Below are 14,879 nucleotides of genomic sequence, written 5' to 3' on the forward strand. Positions count from 1 at the left end.
TTCAGCAGGTATTTTGAATGAATGGTGCAGAAAAGATGAATTCTGCTATGAGTGAGGAGCCTGATGCACTGTCTGTAGTTAACCAACTCCGAGATCTAGCAGCTGATCCATTGAATAGACGGGCCATTGTTCAGGATCAAGGATGCCTGCCAGGTCTTATTCTGTTTTTGGACCATCCCAACCCGCAGGTTGTTCATTCAGCTTTACTAGTAAGTATTCTGGAGATAAATTTCTATGTTGGTAGGACTTTAAATTTTGTTAAATTATTTAAACAAGCAATTTACAAATGAAACTGTTTAAACAATTTGTTTGAACAAATAAAACCATAAAAATTAATGCCTGGTTTTATGTTATGTTGATATTCATTACATATGTTTTTTTTTTTTAAAAAAAACATGTATTTAAAAACTGACAGATTGTTCCAACAGATTTTTAAAAGGATATTGATTTACTTTGCATTTTTTCCCTAATACAGCTATTTCGCTTTTTGTGTGGAGGGACGTAAGGACCCTTAAATCTTTTTTTTTAAGATGAAGTCATAGAGCTTGGTAAATATGGACAGTGATTTGATATTCACGTTATAAAAATCAAAATCCAGTCATAGGATATCTTCGGTTAGAGACAACCTCCTGAGGTGATGTAGTCCCATCCTATGCCCAAAGTGGGTGCCCTCAGATCACAACTCATGGTTGTGTCGGCTTGAACACCTTGAAGGATGAAGATTCCACAACCTCTCTGGAACACTGTTCCAGCATTTGAACAGCCTCATGGTATTAAAAATGAACAAAACCTTCTCAAAACTGATAGAACCAAGCCTGTCAGTATCTAGTACACTGTTTCAGCTTTTGCCTGTTTCTTCTCATTCTAAATCATAAATGCCCAAGTACTGATTTCTTATCCTGAATTGTAATATTAGCTTAAAAATGTGTTTCTTGCTATAAGTGGGTGAAATGAAAGTCAGAATTTAAGAGTTGAATTAGACTTCTAAGATTTTAAGTAACTGAAAATTATATGTTGCCCTTTTTTTTTTTTTTTTTCAACTGTCATTATTGAATTGTAAAGATTGTGAAAGAACGAAGAGCCCTGGCTTTTAAATTCAAGTGTACATTATTTTTTATATCACTGAGACCTATCTGTACCATAATTCTTTGGTTTTGATTTGTATTGCTTTCATCAAAGCAATATATTGGATATTAGTGGACTTCTTGAAATTACTTTAGAGACTGTGATTTCTTTTGAGTTTGGGGAGGGAGGTCCCATAAGCCAGGAAACCTGTGTCTTGCTATTAGTTTTTTAGGTAAGCTTTGCCATAACATTTGGCAGACTATAATTTTCTTCAATAGGATAACATAGATTTACTGTTCTTGGAAATGTGTTGCATTGGTTTTCTTCCCAGTGTAGCTTCTTTAGGCTGTGAATTTAAAGGAAGACCTTGTTTGGATGTACCATTTTCTTGTTCCTTCCTTTCTTATGTTAGGCTGTGTATTCTCATTGCTTGCAGGAGATTCAGAAATCATGCTCTTGATCATGTTACAAAAATTAGTTTTGTGTGGAAGGCCTGTTTTTGTTAAGAGTTATGAGGAATAATCCAGTCTGCAGTGTGGTTCAACAGCCACTGATAGTACTCAAGTTGTGTTGAAAAGAAATCTCCTTGGGTGAGGATGAGAGGCAAATTTGTTGTTCCATGTAGTGATAACCTACAGTTAGAGTGGATTAAGAGTCAGGTTTTAGAGATCAGGATGTGGCTGCAATGAGAAATGGATCAGTTTGTTAAAATATGTTCTAGTCTGCTACTCAGACTCCTTGTGCTTAAGTTCTCGAATTGCATAGGTTCTGAAGGTTTATATATCTTTGCTGACAACTTTTTAGACTTCATGTTTTATATTTTTCCTTTCTGAAAAGTCTTTGTTTTTGTAGTCATTCTGTTGGTCAAAAAGTGCTTCCATTTGCATGGGAGTCGTTAAAAGTAATGATCTTCCATTAAATATTTATCTAATAAAGGGATGTGCAGCACTGATCTTTAATTTCTTCTTGTACTATTCAGCAATTCCTGTACCTGAAATTGTAATAATCTGTATGAATCATATATTTAATCCATAAAGAAATTCATGTTTAATTTTTTGTGTGTTGTAGAACTTTTCAGGGAGGATGTTTTCGCCGTGTGCAGTTCCAGCTCAGTCATTTCTTTGTATCTGATGATGTATCTGATGTGTCTGTATATTTCTTGTTTTCTCTAGTCTTAATTTCTAAAGTTCCTTATGATACACTTCAAATGCTAGAAGTTTTGTATTATTTAAATATAAAAAAATCAGAAGTAATGCAGTCAATAGTACTTTTCTTTCACCTCTGAAATTTGGACTAAAATTTTATAAAATAGGACCCTGAAGTTACGGAACTACTTTAAAATTTCACTTAAAAACCATCAAAGATGTCTTTTTGTTGAGACAAGCAACAGTGTATTTTGTATTAAAGTATGCAGATAATCCTGTTCGTTATGATGAACTTACCTTACAGCTAAAACATGTGTTTAGCTGAACAGAAGCTGAGCCAAAGTTCATAATGCTAACTTTCCCTATGCTTTCAGTATACTAGATTTATTAAATGTAAATAATCTCATTTCTTTGAAGGTTCAGACCTTTGTGTCTCCTATAGGAGGCAGGAGGAATGGGAACCTCCTAGTGCTGAAAGTTGGGTCAATTAAGTTGGTCTCATGACTTTGGTCTTATTTGAGCTGTGACTCAAAAAATTAGCTGTTAAGAGAATAGACTTTTCTGTCCAGCTGGGTTGTACCTTTACTAAATTGCCAGAATAAAAATGAGAAACTTGTTATACCAGCAAGGATACATTTCATAGCATGCACGTTAGTTGAGAGCTATCATTTAGGTATTTCCCCATAGTTGAAAAGTAAAATAATAAATGTATATACAACATTTATAAACTGCAACCATTGATACTGGTCTCCATCAAGAAATAACAAAAATCTCATCTGCAGTTCTTACCATGCCAGACAGCAAGCCAGAGTTTCTTGAAAGGCAGTAAAATGGTCTTGTGAATTTTACCTGATGTGTGCTGAAGATGACTTAGAGAAAATAACCCCTAATGATTTGTCCTCTATTTCTGAAGGGATTAAGGAGCATGTTATTTTTAAAGCAGTTACTGTGCAGTGTAGCTACTACATGACTATATATAGTTGATGCACTTCTAAACCTTGTCACAAACCCCATTTTATAAGTCACTATATTTGTGTATTGCAGGATTTTTCAAGTGCAGTTCTTGTACCTACATCAGTAAAACACCTTTGGAGGCTCCTTCTAAGAAAACTTTCTCAGCACAAACAATAGAGAGATGTGTCATAAAAAGAAGGACTAACATTTTAGTTGGAAGATGGTTCTGTTAGGAGGATCATATGAATATGCAGTTACTGACTGGGGTCAACAGTGTAAAATTGGGCAAAGAATCTAGCCCTTGAAAGTCAAGTAAAAAAACCCTTGGGCAACAAATAAGTGTAATTTACCAGTTTAGGTCATAGTAAGCTAAGAAGCTTGCTGCTGCTTGTATTCTTGTTCCTGCATGGAATTATGAAGTTGTAATTAGTCTTCAGTCGCTTATACATGTGTCTTTTTGTGAACAGTAGGCACTTGGTAATGGTGAGGTTTCTAGTACTGGGGAAACCCACAGAATTGATGGAAATTATACTGGAAGCATCACGTATAAAAATTACTTTAGATCTCAGATCACATAAATATTTATTGGAAGGGACTTCTGGAAGTCATTCACTTCAGTTTCCTGTTTGAATTGGGACTTTCACCAGCACTCAATCAGGTCAGTTTTAGCTTTGTCTCGTTCATTCTGCAGTTCCACTAGGTTATCTGTTCCAGTGTTGTACTACCTTCAGAGGAAAAAAGCTTTTTATAGTACCTGATTTGAACCTCCCAATCTATAGTTTGTAGCTGTTCCCCCTTGTCTGCTGCTGTAGAGGAAAGCTGGGCTCAATTGTATTTGTAAAGGCTTCTTGCATAGCTGTAGACAGCTGTTAAATTGTCCCTTAGGCTCTCAGCTGGTATAAGCAAACCCAGGCTCTCAACCTTTTCTCATAGATTAGATACTCTGTGCTTTCTGTGTATTTATAGAAATGAAATAATGTTTTGGTGTTCAAAGTAGGTGATAATTCTTTCTCTTCCTACTAGAACTGCCTCTGTGACTGTTTTGCAGATGTGCACTAACAGAAATGATTGATAATGTACTGGATGTATTGCTAATCTGCTGTGGTCCTTTCTTTTAGGCTCTCCGCTATTTGGCTGAGTGCCGTGTCAACAGAGAAAAGATGAAGAGTGAATTGGGTATGATGCTCAGCTTACAGAATGTAATACAAAAGTAAGTTTACAATATTGGATCCAAGAAATGTAAACATATAATTGTGATACAGAGTAAAACTTGGACTGAACTTGTATACTGAGTTTCTAATATTTCCTTGTTAAAATCATGTGGCTGCAAGCAATTAATGATTTTCTTTTTATGGTATGTTGAAGTAGTCATAGCCTACAAGAAATACTAATTTGCAGGTCATTTGCTAAACAGGAAGTTTCCTTTGTTTTGTTACAAGATAACTAATTCTGTCCCTTTCTTTCAGGTTCTCTTATAATCATTCTCATCATTGTATAAGGTTGCCTTGCAGTAGTGAATTTAAAGAAATTGCTTGGCATCTGCCACATTTATTCTTTGAATCCCACCTTTGGGTGGGGAATTCCTTTCAGTGTATTTTTATAAGTAAATATCTGCAGTTCTGTGTTGAGAAAACATCTTACAGATGGAGTAGAAATTAATGAGGTTTGTAGTAGTCTCTGATATCTTTGTACAACGTGTCAGATGGGTTATTTCTCTTAAGAAAATCCAACAATCACAAATTTTAAGATTTCTAACTGCTGAGTCTTGAATACTGGAACATCTGTGTACATGCACACTGGAGATGATGCACATGTGCATTTAATTAACAGAAATTTATGTGATGAACTAAGGTGAATCACTATTCAAAAGAAACCCTAACAGCCTTCTTCAAAGATTAGTCTGTCATAGCAAAAATTAACTTGCCATCAAACTATCTGAAGGTGACTATTTTACACACGTTTATTTTTTTGGTAGTGCTCTGTTGGAGCTCTGGACTCCCATGGGGGAGGAGAAAAGCCATATTGCTACATTGAGGTGTGTTAGATGAATGTTTAAAAAATTACTTAGAATAGGATAAAACACAAGTAAAATTATATATTAAGTATTCAAGTATAAAGATTTTGAGTATTTAATATGTTAGTTGAACGTCTGTCACTTGCGATGTAGATGTACAAATTTCTTTTAAAAAAAAACACAAGACTTGACTTTGCTAGTTCCTTCATCCCACAGTCCTGCCAGTTTTTGGTGGTGTGTATCCTATTATCATAGAATGTTAAGGGGTTGGAGTGGGCCTTAAGGATCTTCAAGTCCCTACCCAATAGACCAGGCTGCTCAAGACCTTTTCCAACCTGAATTTGAACACTGCCAGGGTTCGGGCACCCACAACCTCCCTGGGCAGCCTGTTCCAGTGCTTAACCACCCTCACAGTAAAGAATTTCTCCCTAATACCTAACCTCTTTCAGTCTGTGCCCATTGCACCTTGTCCTATTGCTCCAGTTCCTGATTAAGAGTCCGTCTTTGGCTTCCCAGTAGGCTCCTTCAGATACCAAAAGGTTACAATGGGATTTCCACTCAGCCTTCTCTTGTCCAAGCTCAACAGCCCCAACTTCCTCAGCCTGTTTTTGTAAGGGAGGTGCTCCAGCCCTCTTATCAGCTATGTGGCTCTCCTCTGGACTTGCCCAGCAGTTACATATCCTTCTTATGTTGGGCGTGCTGGAACTGTGCTCAGCAGTTCAGGTGGGTTCTCACAAGAGCAGAGTAGAGGGGCAGAATCACCTCCTTAGACCTGCTGCTTTTGATGCAGCCCAGGATTTGGGATTATTCTTGGATATTACAGGATTGTTGTTGTATTTCCCTCTGTCTGACACTGCTTATCTATATGTGTGAACTTGAAGGAGGGGAAACTATTGTCTGTACTCAAGTTCTGTGTGATCTAGGAAATATCACTGCTGTTTACCTTTAAGTACTAAATTAATTGTGCTGAAGCTAAAGACGATTATGTATTGGCATGGAATTCAGCACTATGCCTGAATATCATCTTGTGATTGACCAGTTAGGCAAAACACAAGGATTTAAAACGTGTCTTAAAAAGAAAAGTGAACAAAGGTACTAAAATTTACAAGAGATGTCAATTTTTTAAAAATAATAATAATAATGACTTTTGAAGTTATAGGTATCCTAATATGATGTATGGAGAGAAAAATGGAGTTAAGTCTTACAATTTTCTAAGGTCTAAAGTCTTACCTTTTCTAAGGACAAGCATGATTAAGTGAAATATAAAGAAATCTTTGCTGTTTTCATATTAACAAGACCTGAAACATTTAGGTAATAACAGAAGCATGTGTTTCAAAATAACTTCCTTTTAGTATAGATTGTGTGCCTATTTAGAGTGCAGAGATATCCTGAAAAAGTTGTTGAGAGGGGAATGGTAGTTCATTATCAATCTCTGTAGGTTGCAAATATTACTTGGGAAACATTAAAGAATTTTATGGAAATCTCTTCAACATTTTTTTCTAGGTTTCAATTTCAAGGGCCAAAAGCGAAGTTCAGATATGTGCAGCAAATGAGAGATAAGTCAATGAAAAATGGAAGTCTTGTAGGTGTTTCTTTTATTTTTTTATTTTTTTGTCCTCTAGAAAGCTCTTTGGCAACAGTAAGAACATACGTTTGATTTATATGCTGGTAACATTTGGAAAGTGTAATATGATGAAAATTTAAATACATAGCATCTTCAACCACAAGACTTTGTCATGTTCTTGTCAGGATTTTAGGTTTTAATGTTGACAGGAAATGCTGAAGTTAAATTTTGTACTGCCTGCATAAATATGGGCAAAGATGGTAGAAAAGTGCAGAGAAGATAAATGTAGAATTACTTTTGTCACAATTAAGTTTTGGGTTGTGGGATTTTTTGTTAGAAAGTTTGTAGGGCAGAAAACAAGGCCTCTACTGTCTTTGATTTTATTTACAAAATGCAGGTTTTAGCTTTCAATTGATTTTAGTCTACCAGAAGATATTGTAGTCTGTTGAACTGAAACTAGACATTAGTAGATGCTTTGGTCTAAATGATTCCATACTCTGTGTTCCCGTTTATTTTCCAGAATATGTTTATTTAACTCATTGCTCTATCTAAAATATTTTTTTATTGTTTTCAGAATTTAGTTTAGGATTTAAATTTATTTTTGGTAATGTGTTACAAAAATACAAACAAATTATACAAAAAAAACCAGGAACTTCGGTCAGAATTCTGCTTTTCCAGCTTTTGTTTCTTTCTTTCAAGAGAGACAGAGCCTAGCATCTTCTGGACCAGAAATTGTAGTTACTGGCTTTTTGCTTCTGACAGATGAAGCACATCCTGTCATCTGAATCGTTCCTTTTCACCGAGGATTTTTCAACTCTCACTGTCCATTTTCTCACTTAACTACATAATATTCAGTGGCTTTCCCTCTTCAGTACTGATTTATGACAAACTGTATTCTGCCACCTATAAAACTGTGGTTTGTCTTCTCGAGCAATGAAATGGAGTGCAGGCAAATCACAAACTGAATATTTGTCATATTTCAAACTTAAGTTTGTTCATCAGTGCTGAACTGACACTGTGCTAGGAATTTGAGGTGTTTAGCATTCTAGTTCTCTTTTGCTTTCTCTTGCACAAATCCTGAAATTTGAGGGCTTTTCTCATCATGTGTCTTTTTATAAGCCTTGAAGGTTTCTGTGTTAGAGACATCAAGTTCAGATATGAAATTTCTTGTCATAACCTAAGTGCAGCTAACAAGTCTAACAGATCCTTAAATGGTCAATGCCATCAACTGGAAAGTTGTTGAAACTGGTTTTCTACTGATGGCTTCTTGTAGTAGTTACATGGGAGCCTGAGGCACAAGCCCCAACCCTTTCGTTGCAAGTAATACACAACCTATGGAAAAATACTAATACCATTTACTTAATATCATGATGGCAAAGTACCATTTCTTTCATGAAGACTTCTGAGGATGAGAGTTGAAATTGTGTGCCATTTTTATCTAGTCGTAGAAGCATAGAAGGGCCTGGGTTGGAAGGGACCTTAGAGATCATCTAGTTCCAGCCCCCTGCCTTGGGCAGGGACACCTTTCACCCAACCAGGTTGCTCAGAGCTCCATCCAACCTTGAACATGTCTTGGGATGGGGCATCCACAGCTTCTCTGGGCAACCTGTTCCAGTGCCTTACAGTAAAGTATTTCTCCTGTGCTAGGGGCTTCAGTGATAAGCAGTAAGTTGCACTGCATCATGAAGAATGGGTAGGAAATATTTGAGACAACTGTTGAGTTTGAGTGTTCTTTGAGGTACCTTCATGTCTCCTTCCATGGATTATCAGTCCTCTAGTGTTATCTGATCAACTTTTTGGTGTTTTGCTTATTCTAAGTGTTAAAGCTCAGTTGTGAAAACCATGCTGCTGCTCAAAACTGATGTCTTGCTGACTCCTTAGTTGATACTACACTTGAGGAACAAAGGATAGGTTTCAGGTTCACTGATTTTTAAGGTATATCAACACTAGATTTTGCTAAAAGAAGAGTAACAAATTTTAAGTGTAGATCTAGAAGTTACAGGTTCTACAGGAGAAGTATGGAATGTCAACTCTAAGGAGTACAGAATGAAAATTTGATGTCAGCTAGATGTTTTTATGTTTAGGATTTGTTTTCTGACTGAACTTGATTTGGAATACATGATTTTCTAAGCTTTTTCATGTGAAAGACTTTATATACTTTTACATTTTCTAGGACATATGAAGTGCTGTTTCAGTTTTCATTAAATACTTCAAAACATTTTTCAAGTATAAAAATTTCTGATTCCCTTGTCTTTACTTGCTTTTTTCCTTAGCAAGGGATTTTTTTTTTTCCATCTACATCTGCTTATTTTTAAGTGAAACTTGATTAATTTTTCCATGTTACAAGCTAGGAGTAAGTAACTGTGTTGGGAAAATAGCAGAACTTTAAAATCTCTACTTGTAGGTTTCCAGTTCTCCATTGGAAAGAACCTTTAGTTGGAGGTTCCAACATTTCTGTTTTTTATGGCTGATATTACAAAAATGTTACACTCCCTTGTCGTGTGTATGTGCAGAAGTGTTTGCATAAATAGGTAAAATAAAAAAGAGAAGAGATCGAAAATCTTTGAATATTGGTGTTTCATTGTATTCCAGCAGTCATCAGCAGTTATTAATATTGAAAACTGGTTTAGTTGTTGGCTTTATGAATTGTGTAGAGGACTTAATGTGTCCATATGGACTTTCTAAAATGTTATTAGCAGCTTCTAGAATTAAAATTAATTAGAATTTATTGCCTACAAGGAAATACACTAATTTGTGTTCAGAGTGAAATGGTCTTTTGATGGACAATAAAGGTCAAAGTTCATAATTTTTCATAATCTTTATGAGCAGCATAATGGTACTGTTCCAGTATAACTAGTATGTATTTAAAAAAAGACACTGATGAAGAGTCAATATACTAAATAGCTCTTATTATGGAACGGCAAATTACTGAGAGTAAAATTCCAATTACTTAGCTAAAAGAGCTTTTCAAGATAGTCTTCCTTTGCCAGGTTGTCAGATTTAACAAGCTGAACTAAATCCAGTGCATTAATCAGCTCTTCCAATTTATTACTTGCCTAAGAAGATTAGGGCAATTAATATGTGTTTAATTAGAGTCCCTTGCAGATCTGGTAAAATACATGCAGTCTATAATTGCTGACTTCTTACTCAGTTTTAATTTTTGGTAGTCTTAATTACCTGCACTTTTTGAAAATTTAATTATTCATTGAAAGCAGCAAAGTTTAAATTTATGATGTCTGACCAAAAAAAAAAAGGCAAAAGCCAAGCATTTCATATAGTATTCGTTGAAGTTAAAATGGTAGGGATGTAGCATCACAATAGTTTTTTTGTTGTGTAGTATACTATTTTTTTCTTCTTTGTCAAAGGATTAATGGTTGGGAAAAGACAAGGCAAAGGCCATATATTAATTAGGAGGTAGGCAAACTATGTATTTAAAGGGATATCTGATGATTAAAAGGAAGTTGCCATATAGCCAGCTTCAAGATAATACTTTGTGAGAAATTACAGTTAAAAAACTGTAAACTTCTTACATTTAATGCATTTGTGTTATTAATTGGAATACTTAAATTCTGATCTGCAAAGGAGAAGGAAACAGCTTTTTAGAGACTAGAGATTTTATTTTTCTCTGCCTGAGTCACTTAGTAATGCTGTTTTTGTAATCCTTGGCACATCAGGTTTCTTTAACACGTCAAAATTGAGAAACAGTTGAGATTGGGTAATGGGAAGCATGATTCTGTTGCTTGATTATTTTTGAACTCTTAAGTACTTGTGATTCTGCACTGAGAAGTTGTGTTTTTGGAGAAGAATATGATTATCATAGGACTTTGATTTTTGTGTGAGCAGTAGGTTCCAAAAACTTTGGTTTTAGTCACTATTTCCATTGTAGTGTATCACCTGGAGGAAGAATAATCACACGTCTCTGTTCCATGTGAACTTTCCTGGCCTTCTCTTTTCTATTATTTTCTCCAATAAAATGACACCCTTCGTTGCTGGTGCATGGCTGAGCTGTGGGGCTCCAGTGCATTTATTGCTGGAGCAATGTGTTTGTTAGTAATAGAAGATCACAACAGAAAGATGCCTGCAGGCTGTTCTGTTCAGCATTGTTAAGCAAAGTAGCTTAATATGCCCCCTCTCTCCTAGATGCCCTGAATTTCTTTAAAGAATGCCTTTATTGTATAATTTTTAAATGTTACAAGTTTTGGAAATAGATTGTTTCTTGAAGTTATTTTTGAAAAAGTCTTCTCTGCCCCCTTCCCCTCCAAACAAAACAATGAGCTATTACAAAATGTAGGAGACATCAGTATGTCCTCTTTAAAAATACCACTTTATTTGGTCTAAATAACTGAAAGCTCCTTTTGTCTGTCAAAGATTGTTTTTTGAAGGGGCTTATATCTACGGGAGAGGGTTTAACGTACTGAGATACCTCATTTACTTAAACATGTTCTCAGTAGAAGTTCCTGCTCTTTTTGTTTTTGGATCATGGCAAACTAACAGAAGTTCAGACTTTGGTTCAGCAGTCTTTAATTCCTCTAGAGAGTTTCAGTATTACTAACCATATAGGAAGTTATGACCTCAACACAGAGGTGCACACACAGGGACAAATGATGACAAGTAAAACACAAACAGCATTAGTTAAAATCCTACTGTAATAATATTGGTGTTAACCTAGACTTTAGACATAATGTAATAAACTTTCTGGGAAAATATTATGGCTTTGTGAGGTAAGGAAATAAGGTTCAAAGTCTTGGAAAGATGGACATCATTTTTAAGACTAGTCAAGGACTGGATCATCAGCAATTCAAATGTAACTAGCAGTTTATGTGTTGAAATGCTTCTGTGAGTTTACATTTTGCATGGGTTAATATAAATTAGCTGTCACGTAAATAACTGTTCTAAAGATCTGTTTTGCAAGGTACAATTTAGGATAAGCTTACTGGTTGTGTGTGTAGAGTTGTACACAAAAAAATACTGAAACATGATCCAGTGGAAGGGTCTGCTCTGTGTCCTGTTTGATGTTAGTGTTTTGTTTTGTTTTTTTTTTAATTCTTTTTTTGTTTATCTCGGGACCTCCGTAGTCAGAAATTGCACAGTCGTCATTTCTACTTGCATGCAACTTGCTTAGTGAGCTTTACATGATCAGTACTGTTTCTGTACTGAGTTTAGGTGTTTGTTAATCTCTAGTTTTGGATTTTGTGATTTCTATTTCTTCATTCTGTCGCGTGTGTAATTCCTATCACAATATTTTTGATGCAGTCAGAAATACAGTTTAGTTGTGCTCTTTATTCTCCAAGCTGCTGCTTTTACCTCGCAGTGTTCCACTGGCACTTCTATCAGGACTCTTGGTTGTGCAGCTTTACAGTGCCTGATGTGTCTCTCACTGTAATCCAGTTACTGTGCTTCTATGGACTTTTCAGAGTACCAGTTCAGTACATCCTGGTTTTTTACTACAGTACTACAATAGAGCAGCTTTTATTGTGATACCTCAAAGCATTTGCATGCTCCAGAACAGCAGAACTTTTGTTACTGGTTTCTGTGCTACGCTTGCAGTTGATGCAAAACTTTCTCTGACCCAACAGTGTTTGCATTTCAACGATCTCTTTTGCCTCTTTTCTTTGATAGAAATATTCCATTTTCTTGGCATTTTGAGAATTTCAGGTTAACTAATCGACAAATAATGAGGTCACAAAGCAAGTAGTTGCTACTGCAGTGTTTTTATAGAGTACCTGCAAGTTCTTCAAAATCATGGCCTTTGGCTGGTTTACTTGCTTAAGAATATGATAACAAGCAATGAAAGTAGTTACCTCTCCACTGAGATGCCTAGGTTCTACAGTGGTGATTTATGTGCAATTACCAAATTGTAGGTTCCTAAACCTGGAAGAGAATTTTCAGTACCTGTTACTGAATAAATAGGCATTATTCTTGCTTTTCTGATAGAGGGAGGGCCACAGTCATAATTGCTTTGAGTGCTTTTTGTTTAAATGGGAAAAAAATCAGTTGGGAAAGTAGAAATGAGCTAGTTGCTTTTTGCTGTAGGCAGGAAATATTGTGATGAGTATTGCAGAATTTAAAAAATAGAGAACTTTGAAACATCGAGGATAGGTTATTAATATAAAATAATTTTGATAAAAACACATCTGTTTAAAAGCCTTTTGTGCTCAATGTCTTATCCAGTCTATTTAGAAATTGGCTGAAACAGGGAGTTAAGTATTTTAGGAAGTCATTTAAATTTAAGATGTTTTTCTTTCCTTTTTTTTTGCAGACTTTATATTAAAACAAGTAGGGAACTCAGAAATATTGATCGTAAAGTAAATGAAGTGGTTTACAGAGTGAGACACAATATTATGATATGTTAAAAATAATAGAATCTGAGTTGGTATTTAAATAGCTGCTGACTGAATAGGAAACAAATGCTATAATGCTGAACTTTGCCTCAAGATCTGCCTGACATGGTGTGCCAAAAGGCAACTTGTTTTCTTTTTGTGGTGCAGTTCTGTACCTATGTGGAAGGGTAGAGATAGATTTAAGTGGATTGGCAGGAGAGTCAGGATTAGTAATGGCAACACAGGATGCCTTTGATGCTCGATAAACCTTGTCATCAGCTGGTGGTGAAAGCATTTCAGGAATACTGTGACCTTCTCTGGTTACTATTGAGTTTACATGAAAAAGTGCTGAGGTAGGTTCTTCAATATCCTGACTTTTACTGATGCTTACTAAAATTAAGAGCTAAGAAGGCTTAAGATGCGTTGAAACCGAAGTAACAAATTGTGTGGTGAAGTATTTATGTACTGAGTTTAGGTGTTTGTTAATCTCTAGTTTTGGATTTTGTGATTTCTATTTCTTCATTCTGTCTAATATGGACAGTATTGTAGGCTGGAGTAATTTACTTTAGAAAATTGATACGTTCTTAACATTGTGTGAGGTTTCTCATCTTCCCCTGCTAGTGTCAAGTGTCTACATTTGGTTTACAGTGACCTTGTTCACAGGGGGTGTTTGTCCTTAGTCTTTGACCTTCATAGTAAGCATCCCAAAAAAAAATTGCAGATTTTTTTTTAAGAAACCATAAGTGGATTATCCTTTTATTATTCTTTTTTCCTGAGTGCTGCTTGATTAATAAACATAGATACTAGCGTGTGACTAGAACTTATATTTTTTCAGATGGGTATTACAGACAATAAATGCTACAAAGGAAAATGCTTGGGAAGAAACTAATGATGATACAGCCTTCATTAGTAGTTTCTAGATGGAACTGTTACTGTTAGAAGAAAGTGAATTTTATTCTGAAACAATTAATATTAAAGTATGTGATTCTCAATTGGATGTATTTCTATCCAGGAATATGCTTTGATACTTCATTGTTTTGTAGCACCTGCTATCTTTGCAGTATCTGATATCTTTTGGCAAGGATTTCCATTGAATTTTGCAGTAGAAAGTCCTATATAATAACTTGAAACAAATAAAAATTTTTAGCGCATGCTGTATTTATACAGTACATCATTAAGTTCCCACAACATTTTTTTTAAACCTTGTTGTTTGCTTCAACCTGTTTTGCATGTGGACTGCAGTCCTTTTGACTAGAAGGGAAGCTGCTAACAGTAGCTTGCTTAAAAATAAAAAAGTCAGTTCCTTGCTAATAAATAAGTAGTTTAAGAGTAGGAAAACAAGATGTTATAGTTAACCTACTTTGAGTATCTACTGAATTGATATTAACTATATTAGTAAATTAATAGAAAACAAAATTCATAGATATGCCTATGTAGATTAAACCTGCTTTTTTCTTTTGCTGTGACAGGTTGCTGCTGTAGTTTAATTCTTATTGTTCATACAGGCTTTGTTTAGGGAAGCCTCTATCTTAGGGCTTTCAAACCCTTTTTTCTTCTTTTTTTTTTTTTTTTTTAAACTTTCTTCCATAAATTTCAGGTAAATAATCAGATGAATTTTACTTTTAAAAACTGAAATAAACAGTGGGAATTTTAAGATATAAATGGATTTTTCCAGCTAATTATAGACTATAATCAACTATTATTATGCTATGTACTTAGTGCTGTTAGCATGCTGATAACACAAGAAAGTGGTGTTTAACTTCTTCAAGATATTTCTAAAATGCTTCTGTGCTGAGCCTGATTTCAGCACTACCAAT

At 35.1% G+C, this 14,879-nt stretch overlaps 1 protein-coding gene across 2 annotated transcripts in view; it reads left to right on the forward strand.

Moving 5' to 3' along the window:
- Positions 1–14,879, forward strand: part of ARMC1 (armadillo repeat containing 1) — a 33,103-nt gene that overhangs the window by 2,593 nt on the left and 15,631 nt on the right. The window contains exons 2-3 of one of the 2 annotated variants that reach the window (XM_056484626.1): positions 6–209; positions 4,283–4,374. In XM_056484626.1, coding sequence (XP_056340601.1) covers positions 18–209; positions 4,283–4,374 — 284 coding nt within the window. In that variant the 5' untranslated portion in view covers positions 6–17. The remainder of the gene's footprint in view (positions 1–5; positions 210–4,282; positions 4,375–14,879) is intronic. The other variant, XM_056484627.1, reaches the window with a different exon arrangement.

This window comes from Oenanthe melanoleuca, chromosome 2 (assembly GCF_029582105.1).
Source record: "Oenanthe melanoleuca isolate GR-GAL-2019-014 chromosome 2, OMel1.0, whole genome shotgun sequence".
In the NCBI taxonomy this organism is placed as follows: Eukaryota; Metazoa; Chordata; class Aves; order Passeriformes; family Muscicapidae; genus Oenanthe; species Oenanthe melanoleuca.